General features: G+C 57.5%; 8 protein-coding genes across 8 annotated transcripts; all 8 read left to right on the top strand.

Moving 5' to 3' along the window:
• Positions 1 to 350: 350 nt before the first annotated feature.
• LINJ_24_0670 (conserved hypothetical protein) lies at positions 351 to 2639 on the top strand (the record flags this gene model as incomplete). Its single annotated transcript, XM_001465858.1, has 1 exon — positions 351 to 2639. The coding sequence occupies one exon, from the start codon at positions 351 to 353 to the stop codon at positions 2637 to 2639; it is 2289 nt and encodes a 762-aa protein (XP_001465895.1).
• Positions 2640 to 3557: 918 nt separating this feature from the next.
• Positions 3558 to 7037, top strand: LINJ_24_0680 (putative protein kinase; the record flags this gene model as incomplete). The annotated part of the gene is made up of 1 exon (XM_001465859.2): positions 3558 to 7037. One exon carries the CDS (start codon positions 3558 to 3560, stop codon positions 7035 to 7037), a length of 3480 nt encoding a protein of 1159 aa, XP_001465896.2.
• Positions 7038 to 9325: 2288 nt separating this feature from the next.
• LINJ_24_0690 (myo-inositol/proton symporter (MIT)) lies at positions 9326 to 10969 on the top strand (the record flags this gene model as incomplete). The annotated part of the gene is made up of 1 exon (XM_001465860.1): positions 9326 to 10969. The coding sequence occupies one exon, from the start codon at positions 9326 to 9328 to the stop codon at positions 10967 to 10969; it is 1644 nt and encodes a 547-aa protein (XP_001465897.1).
• A 3859-nt stretch (positions 10970 to 14828) lies between these two features.
• LINJ_24_0700 (hypothetical predicted transmembrane protein) lies at positions 14829 to 15287 on the top strand (the record flags this gene model as incomplete). The annotated part of the gene is made up of 1 exon (XM_001465861.1): positions 14829 to 15287. One exon carries the CDS (start codon positions 14829 to 14831, stop codon positions 15285 to 15287), a length of 459 nt encoding a protein of 152 aa, XP_001465898.1.
• An 806-nt stretch (positions 15288 to 16093) lies between these two features.
• LINJ_24_0710 (hypothetical predicted multi-pass transmembrane protein) lies at positions 16094 to 19063 on the top strand (the record flags this gene model as incomplete). The annotated part of the gene is made up of 1 exon (XM_001465862.1): positions 16094 to 19063. The coding sequence occupies one exon, from the start codon at positions 16094 to 16096 to the stop codon at positions 19061 to 19063; it is 2970 nt and encodes a 989-aa protein (XP_001465899.1).
• A 1039-nt stretch (positions 19064 to 20102) lies between these two features.
• Positions 20103 to 21419, top strand: LINJ_24_0720 (conserved hypothetical protein; the record flags this gene model as incomplete). Its single annotated transcript, XM_001465863.1, has 1 exon — positions 20103 to 21419. One exon carries the CDS (start codon positions 20103 to 20105, stop codon positions 21417 to 21419), a length of 1317 nt encoding a protein of 438 aa, XP_001465900.1.
• Positions 21420 to 22039: 620 nt separating this feature from the next.
• Positions 22040 to 22297, top strand: LINJ_24_0730 (putative mitochondrial translocase subunit; the record flags this gene model as incomplete). The annotated part of the gene is made up of 1 exon (XM_001465864.1): positions 22040 to 22297. The coding sequence occupies one exon, from the start codon at positions 22040 to 22042 to the stop codon at positions 22295 to 22297; it is 258 nt and encodes an 85-aa protein (XP_001465901.1).
• Positions 22298 to 23309: 1012 nt separating this feature from the next.
• LINJ_24_0740 (putative signal recognition particle) lies at positions 23310 to 24869 on the top strand (the record flags this gene model as incomplete). The annotated part of the gene is made up of 1 exon (XM_001465865.1): positions 23310 to 24869. The coding sequence occupies one exon, from the start codon at positions 23310 to 23312 to the stop codon at positions 24867 to 24869; it is 1560 nt and encodes a 519-aa protein (XP_001465902.1).
• Between the last annotated feature and the right edge of the window lie 1355 nt (positions 24870 to 26224).

Here is a 26224-nt window from a genome sequence, read left to right on the forward strand (position 1 = left end):
GCAGCCCAAAGAGCGTTTCAGTTAAACCTTTACTCCTACTCTGAAGGCCAGTGATGGAAAAAGACCAAAACAAACGCATTTCGGCCGAAGGACGAAAGCGCAGCACCGCACTCCCCACCCAGCTGGAAGCATACGGTGGCCTCAGTTCTTCGACCCCGAGTGAGTCTTCCATGAAATCTGAAAGAGGGAATTCGAAACCACGCCATGTGTGGATGCTCTCTCCTTTTTATACGCACCTTATGGTGTTTCCCGAGCACGCTCTTAAATACGGCTCTGGATATGCCACTCTTCTCTCCATTTACTGCCTGCTTTCCGTCCCTTCTCATCACGGGCACTCCACAGTCAATAAAATGTGGAAAAACACTCTCGTTGAAATAAGCAACCGCGCCGGCAAGAAGGCCGCACTCCCTGTTCTGAATAAGCTGCAAAAAGCGGTGGCCACAGAGCTCAGCATATCACGCGTCTATTCCGGAAAGAGTGCAGACTCGCTATTCTCCGCTAAAGCAGATGCTCTTCGTGATTCACGAAATGACTACCTCACACACCTTCAGAGCAGCACGCTCTACTCCTCCCTCTCAGCATTGGCACCAATACGCGCCACCGATGAAAGTAATACCCTCTTACGAAGTGCAGAGGGGTTTCCCTTTCTCTATGCCCAGGAGGCCTTTTGTGTCTTGATCAAAGCAGGAGAAGCTCAACACGCACTTAGGCTGACAACTTTCTGGAAGTACCAGAAGCCCAAGCACCTAAGAGTGGTTCGCAAGAAGGTGAAGCGTGAGCTTTTCAGAACAATTAGCACCTTGGAAGAAGTTAAAGATGCCTCGACGCTGAAGGCGCTTATCGATATTCTGAGTGCAGCCCTCCAAGAACAGCAGCTGGCACATAAATCTGCCTTGCAAGCGGTGTCGCTGACACACAGCGATGCCTGCCCGCCATTCATTCAATACAAGCTCTTTGCGCCCCTCGGCTCGACGGCAACCGCAGACGTCCTTGTCTGCGCAGCCGAAGCCGCATGTCGACTCGATGGCGGAGAAGGAATTTCTACGTTGGAAAAGCTAGTCATTTTGGACAAGTGTGCAAGTGTCCGCGTCAGTTCGGCCACGACAGCCCGCCTACCGTACCAGCTGTACCGCTTGCTTGAGGCGTGGGCAGCGGAAAGGCTTCTGGATCCAAAGCTTACCGAGCAAGTCTGCCCCGACTTGCCCCCCAAGCTTCTGCACCCCTCCCACTACACAACCTTAGACATCCTCGCTCTCAGCACCGCAGAGGCGCGTTACATTCATAAGAACTGGATTTCGCGTGGCCTTTTTCAACCCAACTCCGACAAACTGGGTCAATGCTCAAAATGGAGTTGCATCATGGGTCGACTGCTTGCTAACTCGAAGACGCTGCAAGCTGTTGAGGCGAAGTGTTTACTCATTGCTCTCATGTGTGGCCCTGCAAAACCCGCAATCACGGGCGACAGCCGTTCTGTCAGCACTGTTCGAAGGAGCATTTTAAGACTTCTCCGCAACTTAAAGCCCAGCGTCCGCCGTCATGCTGCCGCGAATTTGCTGAAGAAACGGCACCTATTTGCGGCATTGAAAATATCACCGTTTACTACGGCGTGCGTTTACCTGCAGTCCTTTCACTCTAAGAATACGGTTGACCCGACGCTCTGTAAGATGTGCACGGCGCTTCTTTTTCGGCTCTGCCGCGCTGGCCGTTACGCTGACGCTGCGCGAGTCATATGGAATCATCTCTCTGTTGAATGTTCTGTGACCGCGGCGCTCTTCAAGAAAAATGCAATGACAGTGGAGTTTGCTGTAGTGGCGGTGAGTCACGCAATGCGCGAAGCGTGCGCGAAGAAGTATAGTCGGAGTTGGATGGGCTACCGATCTCTTGCATTGCTGCGCGCAGCCGCCTCCGCTTCTAACCACGTTACTGTGATGTACTGCGCTCCCGTTTGTGTCGGTGCACTTGAATGCGGCGTCCCTTTTGCAGCCGTGAATGAAGCGCTTTCACATATTTTCAGTAATGATGCCGCGCAGAAAGCATGGGCACTCAATTTGGTGCGATTATGCTCAGACGCAGAGGTTACGCCGACAAAAGCGAAGGCAGACCGTTGCGGTATCGACGCCAATGTTGCCTCCTATCTGGCGCAGATGTGTCGTCTCCAGGGGGGTAAAGACGGAGAGGCAGTACTACAGACACCTTCGCGGAGCAAGCAGCTTGCTTTGTGGACAACACTGACGGAGCCTCACTCGAACCCTCGCTTGAACGCACTGATGACAGCTGTTTTTTTGGACCGTACCGCCCGTGACTCCATCATTGAGTGCACATGGTTTCTTCGACAGTCGCAGAACACTCATTTTTTCGCTCAGAAAGAGCGCGCAAAAGAAATGCCGCTTTTAGACATCTGGAATTGGGAGGTTGCGGCAGCCATGGCTGCGAATTGCTCCAGTGACGAGAGCTTCATGGCATTTGTTGAGTGCCTAAAGCGCCGAAAGCCGAGCTGCATTACGCGCACTGGTGATAACGCAGATAATGTTGCTTCACTTCTGTGCAGCGAGCTGGATATTCACTATCTTACTCCTGTGGTCTCCCGAGATCAGTACCGTAGTTTTCGCTCCTCAGGTATCACAAGCGCGATCCAATAACAGCTTGTGCACCTTGCTATGCTGATCTAACGTGATGCCAAATAATAGAGTGCAGAAAAGAAACATTTCAGGGCTCTCTGTGAACCAAGATGCCGGCCGATTCAGCAACAAAACGTCACGGCACTCCAGTACAGTCCGCTCACTCTCTGGCAGATATTCCTTTGCCTGAGGTATGCTCATGTAGCACTACGCGTGTGCTTTTTACCCTATCTCTTCCCTGCTTTGCTTGGAACTAGGACGAAAAAAAAACAGGCAGCTTCAATGGAAGCAATTCTTATCAGGCTCTTATTACTCCGATGCATATATATTTTTTTTCGTCCTTGGTCACCCCTCCGTTTATTGCACTACTCACGATATGTTGAACTCAGCTTCTCTTACTTCTCCATATAGATTGCAGAAGAGACTTGCATGCCATTTCTATTTAGCTTTTCACCTAGATTGTAGATGAAGTCATCAGGTATTCTTCAAACCCATGAACCTGCTAACGTATTTCCTTTTGAGGTGTGCAACCTCCTTTTGGGGAAAGGTGGAAGTGGCCAGGTATTCCTAGGTCGCGTAGGCGGCTCCGACAAGTACGTTGCCATCAAAAAACAGTATAGCAGGTACAATTCTAACGGGTCTACGGGGAGCCGCATGCTCCCGAAAAGCTCAGGGCTTCCGCAGTCATCGCAGCGGACAAGAAGCCACCTGTCTCAAGACACGCTCGTCTCGTCACTTGGTAGTCATTTTGTCTGCAGAGGCGAAAGCGGGTTGCAGCAGCTAGAAGCTGGCGACTGTGTTCCTGTGTCTCAGCGAAGGGAACTGGATCTCGGAGAGGAAAGCGTTTCGCAAACCGCAGCTCTTTCCCAGCAGCATGAAAACTGCAGCGCAGAAAATTCTTCTGGCGACGCCACAAGGCAGAGGGTGGTGCCACCAGTGATGGACGAAGTATCGGTTTTGAATTACCTTGGGCCTCATCCACAGATTGTTCGGTTTCTGGGCAGCTACACAACGTCGAAGAACACAAGCTTTTTTACCATGGAGTTGATGGACAGTGACGTTGGACGGGAGCTGAGAGAAGGGAACGCAACCCTGCACGAGGAGGGCGTGTGTGCTGCCATTGCGTACTCTGTCTTGCTCGCGCTAGAGGAGATGCACTCTCACGCTGTAGCGCACCGAGACGTCAAGCCTGGCAATATTTTGCTGAAGCGTCTCACAGAACCAGAAGAATGGGCGTGCATTTACCTTCCAAGGGATGACTTCAGGGCACGTCTACTGCCAAAATCGTCGGCCGTGTCGGCTTTCGATCCGAAACTTTGCACGAGTAAGGAAGCATCTAGTCACGAGGTTGCGCCGGCCATCCGAAGCGCAAATGACAATGCATCGTATGTCAAAGCTGCACTGGGGGATTTCAGCGCGGCTCACAGTACTCGCTGCGCCGACAACGTGGCCTTTTTCGACACTCGTGGAACACTTCACTACAAATCCCCGGAGCAACTCATGGGCAAGCGCAGTGTCGTCTCCGAGAACTTTGCTGCTGTTGACCTGTGGGGGCTAGGCTGCACCCTATATGAGATGGTCACCGGCACGCGACCGTTCCCGGGCAGTAGTGAGCTGCAGGTGCTCATGAGCATTTTAGATGCCTTGGGGAGTGACATTCAGTCGTTCCCGGTGGCGACCAAACACGCCGCACTCTTCGACGAAATTCCCGCATCGCCTGCATTTGTGAACTTATTGCAGCGCCTCCTCTGTCTCGATCCGACGCGGCGCTGTACGGCGAAGGAGGCTCTGCGCCACTCGTTTTTAGCCTCCATTCGCGACAGCGCCTTGCGCTGTGCCGATGCGGAGCGCCAAATCTCGACCGATCGCCTGCCGTATGTGATCGGGATCCCATTGACGCTCAAGTACGCATCTTTCACACACATTCCCGAACTTCGCTTTAGTCGCATTTCTCGGACCCCGTTGAAAGCAACGGAGTCAACTCCTTCAGAGCTAAGCGCGCCTCAGCAACCTCCTGCGAACGGCTGCCCTGCGCCTCCATCTGCTTCAGACACTGAAATCGCTGCCCTCACCGTTGTAGCCGAGCGCGAGGCCGCTGCCGAAACAAGATCCAAGCATCGAGACGTGAATCACTGGAGCGATGGAGCCACTACTACACTATGGGGGCGTGAAGGAGATTGCGAGGACCAAGAAGAAAAGGAGACACCGTCGAAGAAGCCGCCGCAGCAGCACTGCTCCGACACCACCGGGACTTCTTTCCTGAGCGAGAGTTCGTACCTGCACTGGAGCGAAATTCGCCCCGCCACGCGGCCCTCCGCGCCTCCGCTGCTGAAGCCGCTTCAGCACAAGGAAAATAGAGTACGGAGTAGCAGCGGTTGCAGAGCAGTGGCGTTCTTTGGCAACGCCGCCGTTGGCAGCACACCATCCCCGTCCACGAGTGCAAATGACCCACAGCAGCAGCCGCAATCCCTTTCGGGATCGATGCATCGAACCGTCGACGTTGCAAGCCGAAACACCGTCTCACGCGCCCTTAACATCAGTGACTCAAGCGTAAAAGGTGTTCGAACCGAACGCAGTGCTTCGCACGTCGACTTTGACCTCAGCCCCGTCGCAGCTACTCAGCTTTTCAGCACAGAGACGGACACGAGTGCGTGCTTGGTGCCGCACCCGGCCGCCGCTTTCCTGCCGCGCCGCACGCAGCCAGTTCTACAGCTGGCAAGCGGCAGCACTTTTACGGCAAGCAACCTGCGAGCCAACTCGTCCTTTGAGCGCGAAAACCTTATGGTAGGCCGGTGCGGCGGCAACGGAACATCTACGTCAGCCGCCGTGGGCGTTGCAGGCCCAACGGGTGTCATCCACGCAGGACGCTGCAGCACTCCGCGCCAGCACCACGGACAGCGCCCGACCGCCCTCTCGGGCCGCGCGCTTTGCTTTTCGGAAGAGACGGACCCCTTTACCCGCCGTAGCTGGGGCTCTAGTGCCGGCCAGCAGAGCTGCTTGAACTCACTCTTGACGTCCCCGGCTCCTGTGGGGCAGCGGGCGGTCGAAGAATGCTCACCACAGCCGTCGCCGATTCGTCCCATCGGCGTTGCCACAAGGTCGCCGTCGGGGTTGCCTGTTGCGGCAGACCGCAGCGGCTTGTTTTTGGACGACTCCGGCGTAGGTCTGGGGTGGATCGGGATGCCACCTACGACCTCGGCAGCGCAGGAGAGCATCGGCGCCGGCGCCTGTGAAGCGGTGGCGGCGCTGATGCCGGCACTGGCGCGTGATGTAAGTAGAGGCTCAGAAGCAGGTGCAGCGGTGGCGCCAATGCTTTACCCGGTACGCCTCCAGCCGTCGTGGAATGCGAGCAGCACCACGGCGACCGGGATTGTGCAGCCTTCAAACTCGCCGTGTGTACGCCGGTGTGTGCACCTCCTCGAGCCACCACCTGGCGGTTGTTCGCGCAGCCGTACCTGTTCCGCTGTAGCGCTGACGATGGGCGTGACTACTGCCGCTGTAGCTGAGCGACCAGACGCGTCGTGCAGCAGCCAGCAACAGCAGCCAACGACCAGCCCCGCTTCCACTGGCCGCAGAGACGCGTCGAGTTCGCGTATAATGCCGCTGCCGATTCCGCTCTCGGTGGCCACCGTCTGTCAGTCGGCGCAGCAGTCGCTCTGCGCACCGACGCCACGATCACGCACACCGACCAGCCGCGCGCTCCATGAGACGCCACGCACGCAGCGCTTCTCTTGCCCTACGTCTGCGCTGCGGACGGGGTACGCTGGTCATAAGAACGGCAACCAGCGGGGTAGCTCGCAGCCACAGGATGCCCTCACGTCTTGTGTGGACGGTGGCGACGATATTCTCAGCGCCGCTCCGTTTTTGTGCAATCAGGATGTTAATGCGTCCGTGACTCACCTGGCGCACAAAGTCTGCGCGAGCGTCGGCCTGACAGGATCTGGTAGTGGCGCCGCACCGACTTTGCGCTGCGCGGCCGCGTCGCCGCTGGGCTCGCTGGTTGCGTGTACTCACTCTTCCCAGCGTCACTGCACCCCGTCGTCAAGCGACCCTGCACCGGAGATCGCTGTGTCGATCAACTGTGACGGCTGCAACCACCCCGCAGTGGCGAACGAGGCCTCCCCAACACCTAATGTCACCGTTGTGCGTGCATCGAGGGCGATGCTTTCCACGGGAGGCCCACATACGCCGCTGCCCGTGCATGGCTCCGCATCGCCTCTCTCGCAGCCTTGCGATGCTCCCTTGCTTCAGTTGAGCTCTGCCAGCCTCGACAGCCACCGCCGGTCAGTGAAGGGCCACGAGAGTGACCGCATAGAGACGCCGCAAAGCAAACGGCGTGAGTCCATGAAGCGAGCGCGCGAGGAGGCTATGGACAGCGAAGACGTAGCCGCGGTGCGGCAGAGCGCGCGGGTTGTGTGACATCCAGTGCCATGTTCCCACCCACCTCCACACCCGCAGGGCTTCTGGAGGATGCGTATTGGACGACTCTGCTCCAATGGCAGTGCTTCGAATGGGGCTGACGGCTGACTTCCGCTCTATGCGGATGAGACGTCTGCCCCGACTCTCTATCCCCTTCGCTTGTTGTGTGCTTGTATTTGTGCTCCCCCGTACTCCATGTGGGGCGGGCACACCGTGTCGAGCTCCCGTCGTGCTGTCTCATTCCTTCCTTCTGTTTCAGTTTGCTCTTGCTGCGGTTTGCTTTTACTTCACCCTCTTCTCTCCCGTTAGATGCACGCACGCATACACGCACACATACACACTTACAGACAGTGCAAATTTTTTTTCGTTGTTGTTTCGATACGCTGGCTTTCGCGGCGGCGGTTGGGTGAGGGAGGGAGGGCGGGCGCTTTGAGAGGGCGGCTCTGGCAGTGGAGCTCTTCATCTGGCGTATTTCCTCCGAGCGCAACGCCGACCCTACTCTGACTCTCCTCTTTCGTATCACATTCTTTTCTCTAGACACCTGCACGCTCGTGCGTGGCTACGCAAGCGCCACTACTACTAGCGTCGCAGTATTCATTCACATCTGCCATTCCGTGTTCACGTCTCGCCGTCCTCGATCGTTGTGTCACATGGGCGCACACACGTGTGCACACGCACACGCACATGCACACGCCGCAGGCCTCCATCCTTCCTCTCCGTTCCCCTTCACCAAACATACTGCACGCTCGTAGCCGCACGCTCTCCTCGTCCCATGTGCTGCTCTCGCTCCCTCCGTCTCTCTCTCTTCGTGTGTGTGTGCTTGTTGTTCGCTTGTTTCCTTTCGTTCGCCCTTTACAGTACCTCCCACCCTCCCACCCTCCACTCCCCCCCCCTCCACCCCCCCCTTCCCTTTTGTTTTGGAGCGGCGGTGGCGGCGGCTCGCTTTGTTCGTCTCCCCCCGCCCTCTTTCATAGATGGTGGCACACGTGCACGTTTTCGTTGCGCTTGCTTTTTTTTTCGTGCCTCGTAGTCCTCGTCGCGCGGCCGAACTTGCTGCCCTTTTTCGTGCCACCCGGTCACATCCCTCTCCTCCTCCTTTGCCTTACCGTGACCCCCCCCACACACACACCCTTCCTCTCCCTCCTCTCCGTGTATCCTCCTATTGCGTTCTCCCTGCATCACCGCCTGGTGCTGCTGTGGTCTATGTGTGCTTCGCTGACACACACACATACACATACATATATATATATATATACCACACGTACACACAGAGAGGCAGGCAGCTGCGAACGCCACAGTACATAAACGGCGGGTATGTACTTGTGTGTGAGTGTGTGTGTCGGTCACCCACCGGTTGTTCAGTTCTTCGGTAAAGTTCTCCGTCTTTCTACCTCTTGTAATGTACGCCTCAAAAGGAGAGGAAACTCCCACCCATACACTCCATCCTTTACGTTATCGGTCGCATGTAACGAATCTACGAGCGCAGGCGCGTTCCTTAGGGGGCTTTCTATACTTGTCTACCCTCCCTCCTTCTGCCTCCCACTGGCCCATCATCCCTCCGTTCCCTTGGTGCCGCTTCCCCCTCCCCTCACCCGACTCTCCCTGAGCGGATGTGCCCCCCCCCGGGTAGTTCCGGACAAACTACACGGACGTGCCAAAGGAAGAGAGGAAGAGAGGCAACGAAGAGGGAGAGAAGGGGTGGGGAGAGCGGGACAACCCCGACGCTCTCCTCCACCTCACTCTCATTTCATGGAGCGGGTCTTGTGAAACTCCTGGCTAGGTTTACCGCATTGTGCAGAGGCATCTCGCACGTTGCTACGGCTGCTGCTGTCCCTCCTCCCGCTGATTCTGCGCTCACCCGTGTTCTTCCCACTTTTTTCTCTCTTCTCGCTCCACTTGCACCGACGTCATGCTTTCCACCTTTTCTCGAAACACCATCGGTGCCGTTTCTATACATACACGCCTCTGCCACACTCGCTATCGCTACCGCATACACGCACATGCTGGCGTACCCGTGCAGCTAAGAAGAAACAACAGAACCAAGCACAGCACAGCACACAACACGAGCAACAGTGGCCTTCTCTCAGGAAGTTTGTACAGACGCCCACTCCCGTAACACGCATATTGAATACGCAACCAGAGCACGCACACGCATATATATATATATATAACTGTAAGGCAAATATATCGCACGCTCACGCACTAGCACGTACTGTGCCGCGAACGAAAGCCAAACAACAACAAAAAGGAAGCAGCCTGCGGAGCACAAGCTCAAAACAAAGCCGACGATGCGAGCATCTGTCATGCTATGTGCCGCCTTGGGCGGTTTTCTCTTCGGCTATGACACGGGCGTCATAAATGCTGCCCTGTTCCAGATGAAGGACCACTTCGGCTTCAGCGAGCATTCGTGGCAGTACGCCCTCATCGTCGCCATTGCCATCGCTGGTGCCTTCGTTGGCGCCTTTATTTCTGGCTTCATCTCTGCCGCCTTTGGTCGCCGTCCATGCATCGCCGTGGCGGACGCCCTGTTCGTTATCGGCTCTGTGCTTATGGGCGCTGCCCCAAATGTGGAAGTGGTGCTCGTGTCGCGCGTCATCGTCGGTTTGGCTATCGGTATCAGCTCTGCCACCATTCCAGTGTACCTGGCGGAAGTAACATCGCCGAAGCACCGTGGCGCCACCATCGTTCTCAACAACCTGTTTCTGACAGGTGGCCAGTTTGTTGCGGCCGGTTTCACCGCGATCATGGTCGTCTTCACGAGCAAGAACATCGGTTGGCGTGTGGCGATCGGCATAGGCGCGTTGCCGGCTGTCGTTCAGGCGTTCTGCCTCCTCTTTTTCCTGCCGGAGAGCCCACGCTGGCTTCTCTCGAAGGGCCACGCGGACCGCGCCAAGGCGGTAGCGGACAAGTTCGAGGTGGACCTCTGCGAGTTCCAGGAGGGCGATGAGCTGCCGTCCGTCAGCATCGACTATCGCCCGCTGATGGCGCGCGACATGCGCTTCCGCGTGGTGCTCAGCTCTGGGCTGCAGATCATTCAGCAGTTTTCGGGTATCAACACCATCATGTACTACAGCTCTGTGATCCTGTACGACGCCGGCTTCCGAGACGCCATCATGCCAGTCGTTCTGTCCATCCCGCTCGCCTTCATGAATGCCCTCTTCACGGCGGTAGCCATCTTCACGGTCGACCGCTTTGGTCGCCGCCGCATGCTGCTCATCTCCGTCTTTGGCTGCCTTGTGCTGCTGGTGGTGATTGCCATAATTGGCTTCTTCATCGGCACGCGCATCTCGTACTCCGTTGGCGGCGGACTTTTCTTGGCGCTGCTCGCCGTCTTTCTCGCCTTGTACGCGCCTGGCATTGGCTGCATCCCGTGGGTGATCATGGGCGAGATCTTTCCTACGCACCTGCGGACATCGGCGGCATCCGTCGCGACCATGGCGAACTGGGGGGCCAACGTACTCGTGTCGCAGGTGTTTCCGATCCTGATGGGCGCCATCGGCGTCGGCGGCACCTTCACGATCATCTCCGGTCTCATGGCCCTCGGCTGCATATTTGTCTACTTCTTCGCCGTGGAGACGAAGGGGCTCACGCTGGAGCAGATCGACAACATGTTCCGCAAGCGCGCCGGCCTGCCGCCGCGCTTCCACGAGGAAGGCGAGAGCGGCGAAAGCGGTGCCGGTTACCGCGAAGACGGCGACCTCGGCCGCCTGGCGACGGAGGATGTCTGTGACCTGTCCTCGTTGGGCAACCGGGTTGTGTCCTTTGCCAAAGCGGAGGACGCCTTCACGGAGGTGGCAATGCCCGATCGCCACGCCGTGTCCAACAAGTTTGAAGAGAGAGCGACGAGCTCTTCCTCAGATCCCCAGTCGCTCGAAAACCAGGACGAGGTGCGGCAAGCAGCCATCAAAGCAGCTCCGCACGAGCCCAAGTAGAGACCGTAAACCCCACTCCCTCCCTCCCTCCCTACAACTGCATCTTCCCTACCGACTCCATATAAAGTCCATGCACGCCTATATGCGAGTCGCTGAGGTGGCGAGATGAGCGGACGGAGGAGGAACAGAGAATAAAAGGGAAAAGGCTTCTGGCACATGTAGTCTGGCGCACCTGTGCAGCACGCATCAGAACGAAAAAAGAAAGACAGCCCGCGCCGCTCGGGGATGATCTGGTGCGCACCTCTTCCTCTATCCATTGTGTTCGCGTGTATGTTTCTGTGCCTTGTACGTCTCCTGGGGGAGTCATCGAGACTTTGGCCCAGCTCTCTGTCTACGCTTCAAAGGATGTGTTGTCTTCATCCAGCTCGTATGCACGTGTATGAGAATGTTTTCTTTTTTTCTCTTCCAGCCTGCATGCGAGTCTGAGGTGCCTGCGTGCGTGCACTCTTTACTTCGCCAAAAACACATCTGTGAAGCTTCTCGTGCCCCTTTGGGTATGTTTGTACGCTCTATTTTTCATCTGGATGTCTTCGCGTGTTTATATCTGTGTGCGTGTGCGCGTGAAACGGTACGTCCAACACATGGGGGCTCTCTTGCTTGCGTTTATATATATGTACATGCATGTATGTATGTATGTGTGTGTGTGTGTCTGTCTATTTCTATGACTGTTTCCATCATTCCGTGCTGCTGTCCCTCTGCCTCTATCCTCTCTACATATATATGTGTATATATGCATATATATGTAGGTAGGCAGATATTGATCTATTTATTTCTATCTTCAGTCGCGGTTCCAGTACTTCTATTTTCCTCTACTCTATTTTTAAAAAGAGAAGCGCGTTTTTTTTTCACCTCCCCTTCCCTCTCCCTCTCGGTTTTCATCTCTGCCCCCCCCCCGCCCCCCTCCTCACATCAACACCCGCGGTGCTGCCGACTCGCCTCCCTTGCTTTGTTGTTGCTCTCTATCTCCTTCATTTGCATCACACACACACACACACCGGTGCATTCAGGTATGTACGTGTATGCGTATGTGTGTGCGTGTGTGTAACTGAGCCTGTGTGAGCCTCTATTTATGTGGATGCGTGATGAGATGCAGGCCGATGAGGCAGCGAAGCGAGAGACAGAGAAACTATAGGCAGTTGAGGATTTCCGCCCCCTTTCCCTCACTCCCCATCCCCCACCACCCGATACACACACACACACAACACACATACATACGCGATGACGTGTTCAATGCGCAGTTGGTTTCCGTTTTTCGGGGGCGGGGGGGGGGGCGCTTTTTTGTCACGAAAGAAAAACAAATTCTATATATGTTTTACCTACTTTCCTTTGCTCTCCACCAATCTCGCCCATCTTCCTCCCTTCCCCTCCCTCTTCACCTGTGCGACGACCACTTCGAAGTTCAAACACGCACCTCCATCTATCCCTTCCCCTCCCCTTCTCCCTTCTCTTCCCCCCCCCCTCTCCTCGTCCATCTGCCTCTCCACTCCCTTTGTGAACGGATGCGTCCTCATCTAAATCAAAGGGAGGGCGTTGGTCGCCATCACCTCCCCCCCCCTGCTCACTATCCCTCCATCTCTTGCCTCTTCCTCGTTTCTTCGCCGTAACTTCTTCCTTCTCCGCCCCTCACTTGACTGCGCAGGCGCGGCTGCTGCGATGCGCGCAGGTATGCATGCACGTCTCTGAGAAGCGGAGAGCGGCGTGAGGAAGACAAAGAGGAGAACAGCGCAGGTGGGGGGAGCAGTGTTGTCACAGCAGCTAGGCGAGTGGCAGCGGAACGAGAAAAAGAGGGCGCAAGGGCCAGGCGGCGCGTGCGTGTTACCCTCCCACTTCTCTCCCGACCCGTCTCGCGAGATACCCCCTTTTGTTGCCCTTCGTCCGAAAGGCGAACAGGCAAACTCGTGGGGATAAGGAGAAATGAAAGAAGAAACGAGCAGGATATGGGAGAAGCGCGCATTTGTGGCCTCGTCCCCGTCCAACCCTCACCCTCTATCCTACACCTTCCTTCTACGTTCATGCCATGGCGTGTGTGAGTATGGATAACTTGGGAAGGGGTGCGCCGCCTCTTCTCGTGGCATTGCTGTAGTATTCATTGCTCTTGATTAGCTGTTAGAGTTGGTGCGCGCTCTCCACATTTCCCAGGTGCTCGCTTCATATGGTTGTTGTCACCGCCACGTGGCGGCGCCTCCGTGTGCACGTGTTCGCGTGCGCACGCGCCTCTTCCGCTTCAAACCCTCCCTCGCCAATTCGCCCTTTTTTGGGACGTTCTCGCCCTCCTCTCTCTCTCGCCGGAGAGTGGTCCCCCCCCTTCCGTCTATTCGGCTCGGTGCGTCGCATGAGTGATCCAAGGGATGTTGTGAAAGGAAAAAAAAGCAGCGAAAAAAAAGTGAATGTCACCGCGAAGAAGAACCAAAAAGGCATACACCAGCCCCCCTCTCTCCTCCCTCTCCATCTGTGTGCATGTGTGTGTGTGTGTGTGCCTCCGTGCCTCCTCCCTCGTCTTCATCGTCCTCGTCGTGTCTTCATTTCAATTTTTGTTGTTTGTTGTTTGCTTTTCTTTCCTCTCGCCCTTCTAGGGCCGCTCATGCTTGAGGCCCACGAATATGTACCGAAGATGGTGAAGGTTGTCAGTCTACTCCCTCCTCCTTCCCTGCCTCCCCTTGTATCGTGTGCGCGGAGCACATCCGTGTCCGTGTTGGTCGATCGCGCCCTTGCTCTCCCTTTCTCTCCCGTGTGCGTTCTTGTGGGAACCTCTGCACATGGGCAAGGAGGGAGGCACAGCACTTTCCAAGATGATTCGATGCGGAAAGCAGCACCTGTGCAGGAACACACACGCAGAGGCCTACCACAGCGATAGCGGAAAGGCGGGAGGAGGGAAGTAGAGACGCTTCGATTACAACCTCCCGCCCCCTTTTTCACCTCAACCGCCCATCTCTTAACCTCTCTGCTCACTCAACCACAACGACAAGAACTGTCGTTGACGCGCAGCAACTTATAAAAAAAAGAAGTGCAAGAGAGATACGCAAGCCTAACGAGAGTGAGCACATAACGAGAGGGAGTCTGTCCCCTCCCCCTCCTCTCCCCTCCCCCACCTTCCACCTACTGCTTAGAAAAGAGAGGAGTGTGTGCCCTCTGTCACGTCTTGACGGGCTGCGTGGGTGGTACGGGGCAGACGCTCCTCTTCTCCGGTCATCTGTTCGCCCCCCTCCTCTCCTCTCCTCTCCCAGACTTGGTTTCTCTCTTGTTCTTTGAGTGCCCCTTTTTCTTTCGTGTGTTTTTCTTTGTATGCCTGCCTGTGTGTGGGGGGTGGGGTGTGTGTGTGTGTCTCTCTCTCTGTCATGGGTGTTGTAAGAGGGTGGTGTACGTGCTGAAGCACAAGGATGCAAATGAAGGAAAACATGTCAGAAGACAAGCTCGCCTCACGGGCGGAACGAAAAGCCTTGTGCGCGCCTGTGCGCGAGAGTGGCTGTGTCGGTCTCTCTTTCTTTTATTTTTGCCCTTCCGTCTCTTCCCCACTTTCCGCACTGCCTATCCTCGTGGCCTCTCCTCCCCACTCTGTCTCCTTGCCCCCTGCCCCTTCCCCTTTTTCACAGGCATGCACATGCATACGCATATAAGAGTACCCACCTTCCCGTCTCGCTTGTGCTGCGGCTTCAGCGACGTGCGCGCTCTCGCTGGCGTGCGTGCGTGCATGTGGTGTACGCCAACACACCTCTTACATTCGCTCAAGCTTCTCTTCGATCTTAGTGTGCGTGCGCCTCTGCGTAAAGGATCTTTTCTCACCTCTCTGTCAAACTGAAGCGCACACACGCAAGCACACATATCCGCTCCCCACCACCGGCTGCAGAAGACGAACGAAGAGATGCTTGGCCGTTCTCGCGCCACTCGCTTCATCGTTCCGAGCAGCTCCTCGCCGGAGCTGCCACGGTTCCTGACCGAGAGGGAGAAGCCAATCCTCGCCACCAGCGGCGACCTCTACGCATTTGTAATAGAGTATGACCACCGCAGCACCATGCTCCGCTTGGGTCGGAGCCCCGTTCACAGCGACTTCTTTTCGCGTTACTTGTTCAGCGGCTCGCCTCTGGCTGGCGTCTTGACCGCCGGCGGCGTCGCTCTCTTTGTGCTCACTTTTGGGTACCACGTCGGCAAACCAGTTGTCGATGCCCACCGCGAGTTCTTCTGGAAGAGGGCAGATGCCGCCCACGGCAAGCGCAGCGGTGAAAGCACAGAAGGGGCGGCGGCTGAGGAGAAGGGGAGGGACAGCCTCAGCCCAGTGGAAGAGTTCGACGACCTCATCGAGGTGAAGGGAGAGGAGGGGTAGTCCCCTTCGCATACAAAAACGGAGGCTTTTGAGAGCCACTCGCACAGCTCACTCGACATAGAATGACGTCGACGACAGACCTCTTCCTTTGTGTGTGCGTGTGTGCCTCTATGTCGACACAAGCATGTTCTCGTCTGTTTTTCTTTTGCGTCTGTGGCTATTCTGTTGGTTTTGGGTGATGCATGATGATAATGGTGTCCGTGTTGTCGTTGCGACCGCTGTTGCGTGGCTGCACGCTTTCTGCTCTTTGTGTGCTCTCTCCTGTTGTTTAGTCTCCCTACTCAGCGATGGCGGATTGAAAACGTTTCCCGATCTCTTTCACTACGTAATGCCCTCCCCCCCCACACACACACACAAAGAAAAACGACCCCCAGCCTTCTATGCATCACTCCTCATCAGCCTGAGCACGCACACGTACACACACACACACATGCGCGCCGGTGCATGTCAGGAGCGTGCCTCGGAGCGCGAGAGGTGCCGCAGCAGTCGTTTCCCGGCTGTCTTTTTCTTCCCCTCCAATATGTCGTTTTCGTGTGTGTATGTGTAGTAGCATCTCCCGACGATCGTAGAATTCGGGTGTGACGGCGTGCGACGCATGCGCACGCGGCGACGTCAAAGAACACGCAGATCATTACGTGGCGCGACCACCTGTGATGGAACCTCTCTCACCAACCCTTGTTGTGCTCTCCCTTCATCTCTCGTATTAACCGCAGGAACGCGTCAGCACGTACGCAATCCGCAAGGTGGTGTGCACCACCCCAAGAGAAAAGAAACTTTCGATTTGTGAGCCTAAGGCACGCCCGCAAATGTCGCGAAAACGACGGCAGCGGGCGGCCACTGTCAGCGGTACCCCCTTCCCCGTCTCCCTCGCCTCTGCGGCCTCATCAGCATCGTCTGAGCAGCTGCCGAACGGCACAACTCGTAGTCGCACAAAATGCAGAGAGAATGGCGACGGGTGTTGTGTGTCAGCGCGGCACAGCCCGCATCCAGAGCCTCCGTCCCTCTCCCGCTCAGAGGCTGTCCGTGCGGCTCATTCACGCGTGAGCAGCAGCGGCAGCGGCGCCATTCATCGCGAAGAGCCGTCGGTGGTGGGTATGGAGGACTTCCCTTCCCCTGTGCCGTACCTCCGTCGCGTCGCCAGCTCTGACGGGTATCTTAATGGCAGTAGGCACGGCAAGTCCTTCGCTGTAAGTGAACGTCCGCCAAATGGCAGCGCAAGGGTGGGCATTACGGCCATGCAGAATGCCACTTACTGCGGCAACTGGTCTCAGGTGGTCCTCGGGGCCACCTCTGCCATCATGTTCCTCCTTGTTCTCTGCGTCAGCTACGCCCTTTACATTCTCGTCACCCCGTATGGACAGAGCATCATGAACGGCGTGCTACTCTCCATCGTCATGCACCCGCAGAGCCGCCTGCGGTCGTCACTCTACATGGGCACTGCTGTCGATCGTATGACGCGCATGCAGCAGCGCTGGGTGGTGCGGGGGCGGTTGATGGGCCTTGTCGGTTCGTGGCTATCCTTGTGCCACTTCGCGTCCTTTGTGGTGATGCAGGGGACCTTCTTCTTGGGCCTCGACAAGATCCACGTGCACGCACACTCAGCGCTCCTGGAAGAGGCCTCCGCAGCTGGACGTGGTGCCGGAGTGGGCGTCAAGGGCGCCAGCACGCGCACCATGCCGCGTTGCCCATACGCCTCCCATGGCGCAACCAATCCAGCGACGCAGTCAGCTGCATCGACCACGCGACAAGGGGGCGCTGGCGGCGTGTCGCGCCCCGCGGGGACCTCCACATCCTCGACGGCCGCCTCGAGAGCACCTCCTTCGACGGGCGTACCGCCAGCCCAGCTTCACCGACGCCTCGTGTCCACCCCGCGCGGGCGCCGTGCCCTGCGCTGGCTCACCATCTCCATCATCGTCATTGTTGCCCACTTGCTGGTTGGTGTCACCTATTTTGCGCTCCTTCACGCTGCTTTGGGTGTTGTGTTTGCCGTCACGGTGCCCTTCCTGCCTGCTGACACCTTCGTCAGCTCCATGGGGCGCCTGTGGCGGGCTGCAGTCCTCCTGTTCTTCGTGGTGGGCCTCACTCTTAACTTGACGGCTGATGTACTGTCCATCAGCGAGGCGGTGCGACGCACCACATCTGCTGTCGTAGGCAGCGGTGGCGGTGGCAGGGATGATGCGGCCATGGTAGCTCCGTCCACCTCTAACGTCGGTGATGGAGTTGTAACGGTGCTGGGTGTGGAGAACTGCACCCCGACTGCGCCGTTTGCGAAGGTGGCCGTCACGGGCGACAGCGTAGCAAGCGGGGAGGACGCAACGAGCGAGGCGGCCGCGGCGGCGACGTCGCGCGCCGACGTGGACGCGCTGAGTGTGTTGGGTGAGTACCGCAGCCGTATCGAGGCCTTCCTCATTGGCAAGATCCAGGACCTCGTCGTGCAGGAGTTGGCGGATATGTTCAGCGACGGCAACGTCTCGAAGATGGTCGAGACGCTCATGGAGGTGCTTCCGCCGCAGCTGCGCGCGGTGGTGACGCGCGATGACACGGTGCTCGCTGCACTTGAGAAGTCGACTAGCGAGGGCGACACCTCGTCATTGAGCGGAGGAGAGGACAGCACTCACGAAAAGGCTGCTGCGCAGCCGCTCTCGTGGCGCGCTGTGCTGGCGAATGCGCGTGGCCTGCGCCCCGCAAGCGCCATCAAGTCGCTCGTCTACGACTCCCTCTCGGGCACGTCTGCCAGGACTCTCAACAGCGCGAGTGACACGAGTGTCCGCGGCGCGGCGGCGGCGGTCCACAAGGTAGAGATCAACTGGCTCACCGTCTCCCGCCTGATGGCATCTCGCCTGCTGCCCTACGTCGAGCACGCGCTGCGTCTGTTCTTCCGAGTTGGCTCCAATCTGCTCGGCCTCTTCGACAGCATCTACGCCGTCATTCTCTTTGTTTTCTGCTACCGCTACCTCACCCAGCTCGAGCACACAGTGCTCTACTACGGCGTGGCGAAGTTGCTGCGCGTGATGCAGCCGGAGCTGGGCGATCACCACGCCCGCAACATTGAGCAGGACATCACAGTCTCCTTCATCACGCTTCTGCAGTCGTTCTGGCACCTGACGTGGTTTCACTTCTGCATTACGTTCTGCGCCTTCAAACTCTGGGGATTCCCGACGCCGTTTTTGTTGGGGCTCGTCTCCGTCGTCCTAGCGCTCTTTCCGCTCGTACCGAAGTGGTTGAGCCCGTGCTCCATCGCGCTGGTGTACATGCTGGTGCAGCTCGGATCGCTCGTCACCTCTGAAGGGACGAGTTGCAGTGGCAGCTGCGGGCCAGGGGAGGCGCACGCGGCTGCTTCGACCGTCATTCCTCTCCTCTCGTTCCCGCCTGGCCGATCGTGGATCGAGGTTCTCGTGTGGGGCAAGCCTTATGCTCTCCACTACACCCGCGCCCTCAGTTTTGGCCTGGCCGTCCTGCTGGAGTGCGGCGACGAATGGCTTCTCTGCGTCTCGCGAGGACTGCGCGGCGGCTTCTTCACGGAGGCCGACGGGAAGGGCCGCGAGCAGCTGCAGCCCTTTGTGATCGGGACAGCGCTGGTGCTGGGATTTGTTGCCTACGGCACCCGCGGCATCGTCTTCGGCCCTTTGACGGTCATCGTCGCGCGCGTACTCTTCGATAACTGGGACATTGTGCTGGCGAACCGCGAGCCCGGCCGTCTGACCTTACCGCCGTCGTCGTTTGTGGGTGTGGAAGGGAACGACGACGAGGAAACCTCGATGGTGGAATCACCATAGCGGGGCGCCGCCACGTATGAGCTCCGCGCCAGAGCGGGTTGACGTCACGCGTGCTCACGCGCGCAGGTGTACGGCAAACCCCCCCCCCTCAGCCCACCTTGTCACACACTGCTTCACTCGCAGCCCTTGCGGAGACTAAGAGATAGACCCGCTGCACACGTAGACATATATATATATACGATACATCGGTTTTTGTGCACATCCGCATTCAACGAGATATCCACTGAGGGCACACACACACACACGGATCCCTCCCCTTCTCCTCACGCATCGACGCATCTTCGTCAGGTGCGTCGACGAAGATATCAAAAGCAGAAAGACGTTCACATAGAAAAAAACGTACAGCTCTGGTGGTTTTGTGGGAGAGGAAGGCGAGCACACGCATGAGTTGTGTCTGTGTGTATGTGCTCGCCGCCACCGCCACGTCCTGGAGGCGTGGGCGATGGCATGCCATCTTTCTTTGGACGGAGGTCACTGCGCTGCGTGACATGCACAAACTGACGGGGTGTGCCGGCTGATGGACTGGATCGCCTTTCAGCGGCCTTCATAGTTTCCCCACCACCACCACCCTCTCACGACGGGCGAAATCGTGATGACATCAAATTCCTTGGAGCCATGACGCTACTTGGAAATGTGCCGCTACAAGAATCCGCTTTCTGTGCCTCTATCGACTTGCTTGTATACATGGTTGCCCGTATGTGTTTGTGCGTACTTGGGTGCAGGGTAGCTTGCTGCCGAACCAGTCTGCGCATCGGCAGTGGATGCAGCGCATTGTTGTTCGCACGCACACGTCAGCATACGCGCATGCACAGGTGGCCGGCTCACACGCGACGTTACGGTGGTCGCTCGTAACGCGATGGCCAGGTGGCGGTGATCTTATTCGCGTATTTTTTGTTCTGCTCTTTCACGACAGAGGTCCGGTGCGTACTCCCGATCGTGAGTGCGAACGCCTGCCCCCCCCCCACTGGGCGGAGGGGCGAGTGCGGTGCCGAATCGGACGTCGCCGCACCAACTCGAAGGGGTGTGATTGCTCACACACATGTGTGTCTATGCAAGCATCATCGTCGTCTCCGCCGTCCCTCTATGCTTCTGCTATCGCTCCCACACGAATCAGTCGATGACCCCCGTCAAGGCACCGAGGCTCTCGTCACTCCCGCTGGCAACGGCCTGGTGGCGTCAGCATGGACTGGCAGACCGCCTCGAAGGCTTTCGAGGCTGTCGTCAGCCAACCCCGCATCAGCGACCGCTTCAGCGGACCGCTGATGGAGGCGTGTCACTGGCGTGGGCTGGCCTTTTGGCAGGCACTGAGCAGTCTCTCACCCCATCGACCACCACGGCCACGGATCGACCGCCAGATTTGCCACTGGTTCTGGTGAGTGCCTGCTTGCTCAGCTACCCCGTCACATACCGAGGTACCCGCACGAGCCTCCCAGCCTCGCTGCGGCCGACGCCGCTACTGTTCCTCACGGAGGTGCTGTTCAAGGAGCTGGGTCTTGTGCAATGCGTTCCTGTGTGTCCCGAAGTGCAGTGGTTGGGGCTGCCGGTCCCTCGTGTGCCGCTGCGGCTTGTTCGAGGCTCCCGAGACACAGACGACGCCCGCCGAGGCAGCGGATGGGCTGCGGCTCAGCACAGCTCAAGCGCGACTTTGCCATCCTTGTCCATGAGCGCCGCGGATAGTGTCGCTATCAAGGATAAGCGCGAGGTGCGGTATCTCGTCGAGTCCTCTGCCGAGGATCACATCCTGATGCGGTACGATGCACCGAATGACACATTCGCCGAGCAGTTGCCGCCCCCCCAGCTTCACTCAGCGTTCCTTACACAGTTGCTACAGGGCCTGAAAGCTGTGGATGGCATTATTCTCAAGTCCTACTCGCCCAGCTGCGGGGTGCGGGATGCCCGTCTCTACGAGGAGGCTGTCACGTCGCCGCCCTCGTCGCCTTGTGATCAGCACGCATGCAACGATTGTGAGTGCGCAGGCAAGCCAACGTCGGTGTCTTTCACTGGTCGACGCCCCGCTGCATCGGCGAGTGCACAGCGCCGCTTCGACCTTGTCGACGGCTTCTTCACACAGCAGCTGCGCGACTTCCTGGCCTCGGTGCACGGTGTGGATGGAGGGCAACGTGCAGACGCCCGGTGCCACTCTGAGGCAGCAGCGCCAGTCATCACCTGTGATCGCCTGCTTACCGACTTCTACGCTGAGGAGCGCCTCCGTCAAGCGCCGTTGGCCGGGAAAGTCAAGAAGCGACGTGTCGCTGGGAACGCTTCGGAGGCGGCGCCGCATCTCACATCACTGGACAGTTTCATGGAGTCGGTGCTGCAGCATCGAGACTGGCGTGTTTCGCAAGACCGCTGCTAACCCCCCTCCCCCTGTCATACTTCTCTTTATGTGGTGGTGCTGCCTCTGCCGCAGTCTCCTCTCGTCCTTTCCCATGCCCTCTTGCTTCACCCCCCTCCCCGCAGCTGCCGCGTGACTGGCGGGCCGAAGAGGAGGTTGGGAAAAAATAACCCGCGACCGAGGAACAGGGACGTTCATTTCCTTGAGGGCACACCAGCACACCTCTGCACGCAGTCTTGGTTCAACTATTCCATGCCCACATGTATACATATATGTGTGTCACGCTACATGGAGATGTGGAAGGTTGGCATATCTCTCCCCTTCTTCTGTCTCGGTGTCTGTCGACTCCCTCTGACTTCTCTCCCTCTCGCTCTCCTGTGTTTCATCTGTCGCGTGTGCGGTGCCTCAACAACACCGAGCGATGACAATGCGAAAGCGAGCGCATCCTCTACGCAGCACACGGCGTGTGCACGTAACTGTTGTTGTGCAGCCGCACCGTAATTGCCAGACAGAAACGAACAGAGACACAGTAACGCCAACCAAACGAACTACACACACGATATACGATATACGATACGCGTGGAGTGACGTGACAACCTCCACTCTTCTTAGCAGACACACTCCCCTTATTTCCTGCAGGAATGAACCCCAATCAGCCGCCGAGGCGCAAGACCGCCTTTAATGAGGAGTTCGATGTGATGCAGGCCATTCAAGAGGACCGCATGGCCTACCACGCCAGCATCGCGTGCCACGAGCGGTGCGTGCACAACTACTTCTTCAATAACTTCTACTGGCGAGAGAAGACGTGCATGGAAAATTGCCTAGATAAGATCAACCAGGCGACTGTCATCACGAACATCAACTACGGCAAGTTCGAAGACGTCGAGTCGAAGAAGTGACGGTGGTGAACGATTAACGAAGAGGGAGAGGACGAGGCGAAGGGCGGCCGGCTCATCGTGCGTCATCCCATGTGTGCGTGCGCGTGTGACCCCGAAAGGTGGTTAGGGACTTTGTCAGATTACCCCGTGCTCCGCTTCTTCCTCCACGCCGTTGTGTGTCTCTTGCTTCGCATCGGCATAGACACGTGCCATGAAGCACGCACGGCATCTGATCGCTGCCTTCCCATCTGCCTGGCATGCACCCCTCTGCAGGTGCTGACGAGCGTATTCTTCTCTGTTGGGTTGTGCGCGCGATGGGATGTGCTGACGAGAGGGCGAGGAGCATGACACCCAGCAGCGCCGCAGCGCTCGCGTCGCTTTCCACATGTCTGTTAGGCCTCCCCGTCCCTCTCGCACACACTTCTACGCCCACACCCACCCTCTCTCCCCCTATCACTCGCTGATTCAATGTCGCCTATCTGCCACGACGCCTAACGGGGCCGTAAAGAAGGCAAAAAAAAAATAAAATCTTTCGTGTTCAGTCCAACCGAGGCGTTTTGATGGAAGGAAGAAGCAAGAGAAGAGACCGGCTGCACCCCACCCACCCCCTCAAATTATAGGGGCCTTCAGGGGAGGAGTAGCTATGCGCCTGTGCATTGGTTTTGTGTGCGCAGCCATGCCTCTTTCTTCCCTCTCCGTCCTCAACCTCTCATCGTGCTGTGCTTCAGAGCTGCCGACATGCCTGGACGCGTCTATTGGCGGATGTACGGGACTTCAGCAGACAAGCACCGTGGCGCTGGGGCCGTGACGTCATCCCTTGGCACTTCCTCCCTTCTCCACTCACGGTCATCTCTCTATCTCTCTGCCGATGTGGCGCGCATGTTCTCCTCGCATGGATCGCATCTTGAACGGTGCCGCAGCCCATTCCTGTACACACACACACACACACAAGCTCTGCCATTTCGCCTCGAGAGGCACGCACACAGATAGGCAGCTACAGCCAACGGGCACCGAATTATTTTCTGCAGCGACGATGGTCTTGGCAGAGCTGGGTCAGAAAATCGGGCAGGCGATCCATCGCATGTCCGCCAAGTCGATGCTGGGTGAGGATGACGTGAAGGAGCTGATGAACGAGATCGCGCGTGCGCTGCTGCAAGCAGACGTGAACGTCACCATTGTGAAAAAGCTTCAGGTGAGCATCAAGACGGAGCTGGCGCTAGCGGAGGAGGGCGCTGGACTGAACAAGCGCAAGATCCTTCAGAACGCTGTCTTCAACGGCCTCAAGCGCATCCTCGACCCCGGGGTGAAGCCGTTCATACCGGTGAAGGGGAAGCAAAATGTTGTGATGTTTGTGGGCCTGCAAGGGTCCGGCAAGACGACATCGTGCACGAAGTACGCCGTCTACTTTCAGCGCAAGGGTTTCAAAACGGCGCTGGTGTGCGCCGACACGTTCCGCGCTGGCGCGTACGATCAGCTGCGTCAGAACGCGACCAAGGCCAAGGTACGCTTTTACGGGTCACTGACGGAGGCAGACCCGGTAGCGATCGCCAAGGAAGGTGTGGCAGAACTCAAGAAGGAGAAGTACGACCTCATCATCGTAGACACAAGTGGACGCCATAAGCAGGAGTCGGCGCTCTTCGAGGAGATGAAGCAGGTCGAGGAAGCCGTGAAGCCGAACGACATAGTCTTCGTCATGTCCGCGACAGACGGCCAGGCGGTAGAGGAGCAGGCACGCAACTTCAAGGAAATGGTTGCTGTCGGGTCGGTCATTGTCACGAAGCTAGACTGCCAGACCAAGGGCGGCGGTGCGCTCTCCGCCGTGGCGGCGACGCGCAGCCCCATCGTCTTCATCGGCACCGGCGAGCACTTCGAGGACTTCGACCTCTTTAATCCGGAGCGGTTTGTGCAGAAGATGTTGGGCATGGGCGACATAGGCGGGCTGATGGACACGATGCGCGACGCCAACATCGACGGCAACGAGGAGGTCTACAAGCGCCTGCAGGACGGCCTGTTCACAATGCGTGACATGTACGAGCATCTGCAGAACGTGCTCAAGATGGGCTCCGTTGGTAAAATCATGGAAATGCTGCCCGGGATGTCGGGCCACGCCGCTACGGCGGGTCAGCAGGGCGACATTGCGCTGAAGGGGTTTATCCACATGCTAGACAGCATGACGGTCGCCGAGCTGGATGAAGCCAAGGTGAAGAAGATGATGACACCATCCCGCATGCACCGCATCGCGCGCGGCAGCGGCCACTCCGTCGTCGAGGTGCAGAACCTGATTATTAGCTACACGAAGTTTGAGGAGATCGTGAAGAAGATGGGCAAGATAAACTTCAAGGCCATGATGCAGGACTCCTCCGGCCCCGCCGCGGGGCACATGGGGCAACAGCAGATGGGTCAGCTGGCGAAGCTGCTCAACCCGAACATGCTACGGCAGATCGGCGGCGTGGGTGGACTGCAGGGGATGATGAAGCAGCTTCAGCAGAGCATGGGTGGTGGTGCGGGCGGCGCAGGCGGGATGCCAGATATGTCTGCCATGGCAAACATGATGCAGATGATGCAGCAGCATCAGAAACCGCCGCGGCGGTGAAGGATGGCGGGTGAGAAAGCGAATGGCACGACAAGACGTCGTGCAGTTGTGCGCTGTTGAGCTGCGTGCTTGGCCGGTACCGTGATGTGTGGCTTTTGCGGAGGCCGTGGCGCCGTCTCTGTTTCGGCCTTCTTTTGGTTGAATGGTAGTGCGAACTCTTTTATTCTCCCACTGCTGCTGCTTCCTTTCGCTGTGGCGCACGCCTGCGACGACGGGGCGCCGCTGTCTTCCGCGTTGTGTGTGTGTGTGTGTGTGTGTGTATGTATGTACGTGTATTGTATGCGTGTTTGATTGTTGCTGTGTAAGTGTTTTCTGTCGCTGTTGAAGAAGGCTTTGCGAAGCCCTCGCTACGGTGCGTGCGTCATGGTGCTGTGATAGGCAGCACCACTGCGCCCCTTCTAGGACTAATCTCCTACTGGAGGCTCTAACGACGGCAACAAAGGCATAACGTACACAGCAGCCGAGGGCTATCGATGTGTTGGGCGGTTTTGAATAGCCCTTCCGTACTTGCGCAGGCGACCATTTCCTGCACCTCCTTTTCGTGTGGCGTGTCGCTTTCTACCGCGGGTGTCTGCGACGGTGGTAGTGCTGTTGATGAGGCTTTCACTCTCGGCTCCTCGGCGTCTCTACCACTCTCTCCCTTGTATGCAACGGCGGGCGGGGGTAAGGAGGGGGCCGAAACTGCAGCATCTCGCCCACATGAGCACACGTGTGTCTATTAAGAATCCGTGATGTAAGAGGCGTGCTACCAATAGTGTGCAGAGTTGTGGCTGTTGCTGGTGTGATGAGTACTTTAGTGGCACAGGGCTACACACGATCTTGCTTCTGTTTCTCTCTTGCCATGCATGGATGCCTCCGAGTTGGCATCGCCTCCACCAGAACCGCACACACACACACACCTTCCTCACTGGGCACGCGCACACGTATTATCCACCACACGTTCGCCTCAGCACACGGCAAACAGACGACGAGAAGAAGGCCGTCGGTGCTCTGCACTGCCTGTCCACTCCGGCTCTCCTGCAGCAACTTCCGTCTTCAGTGCCTCAGCCATTCTCTTCATCTTGGACGCTCTTACTCTTGCATCTCTCTCGGCTTCTGTTCGCCAGCCATCCCAAACCTGCACCGTCTTTGTACACGCCATAGACAATAGACACACACACACACACACATACATAGATCTCTCGTTACATTTCGCCTCTCCCTACTTCCCTGCCTTCCTGCCTGTCTGCCTCTGTGTCGATGTGTGGTGGTGGTGGTGGCCATTCATGGGTATTCCGTCCTCCTCCTCTCCGTTCTTGTTCGCTTCACGGATAAGATACATGCGGACAGGGAGAGAAAGGCGCGCACACACACAC

The sequence above is a fragment of the Leishmania infantum genome, chromosome 24 (assembly GCF_000002875.2).
Source record: "Leishmania infantum JPCM5 genome chromosome 24".
Classification (NCBI taxonomy): Eukaryota; Euglenozoa; class Kinetoplastea; order Trypanosomatida; family Trypanosomatidae; genus Leishmania; species Leishmania infantum.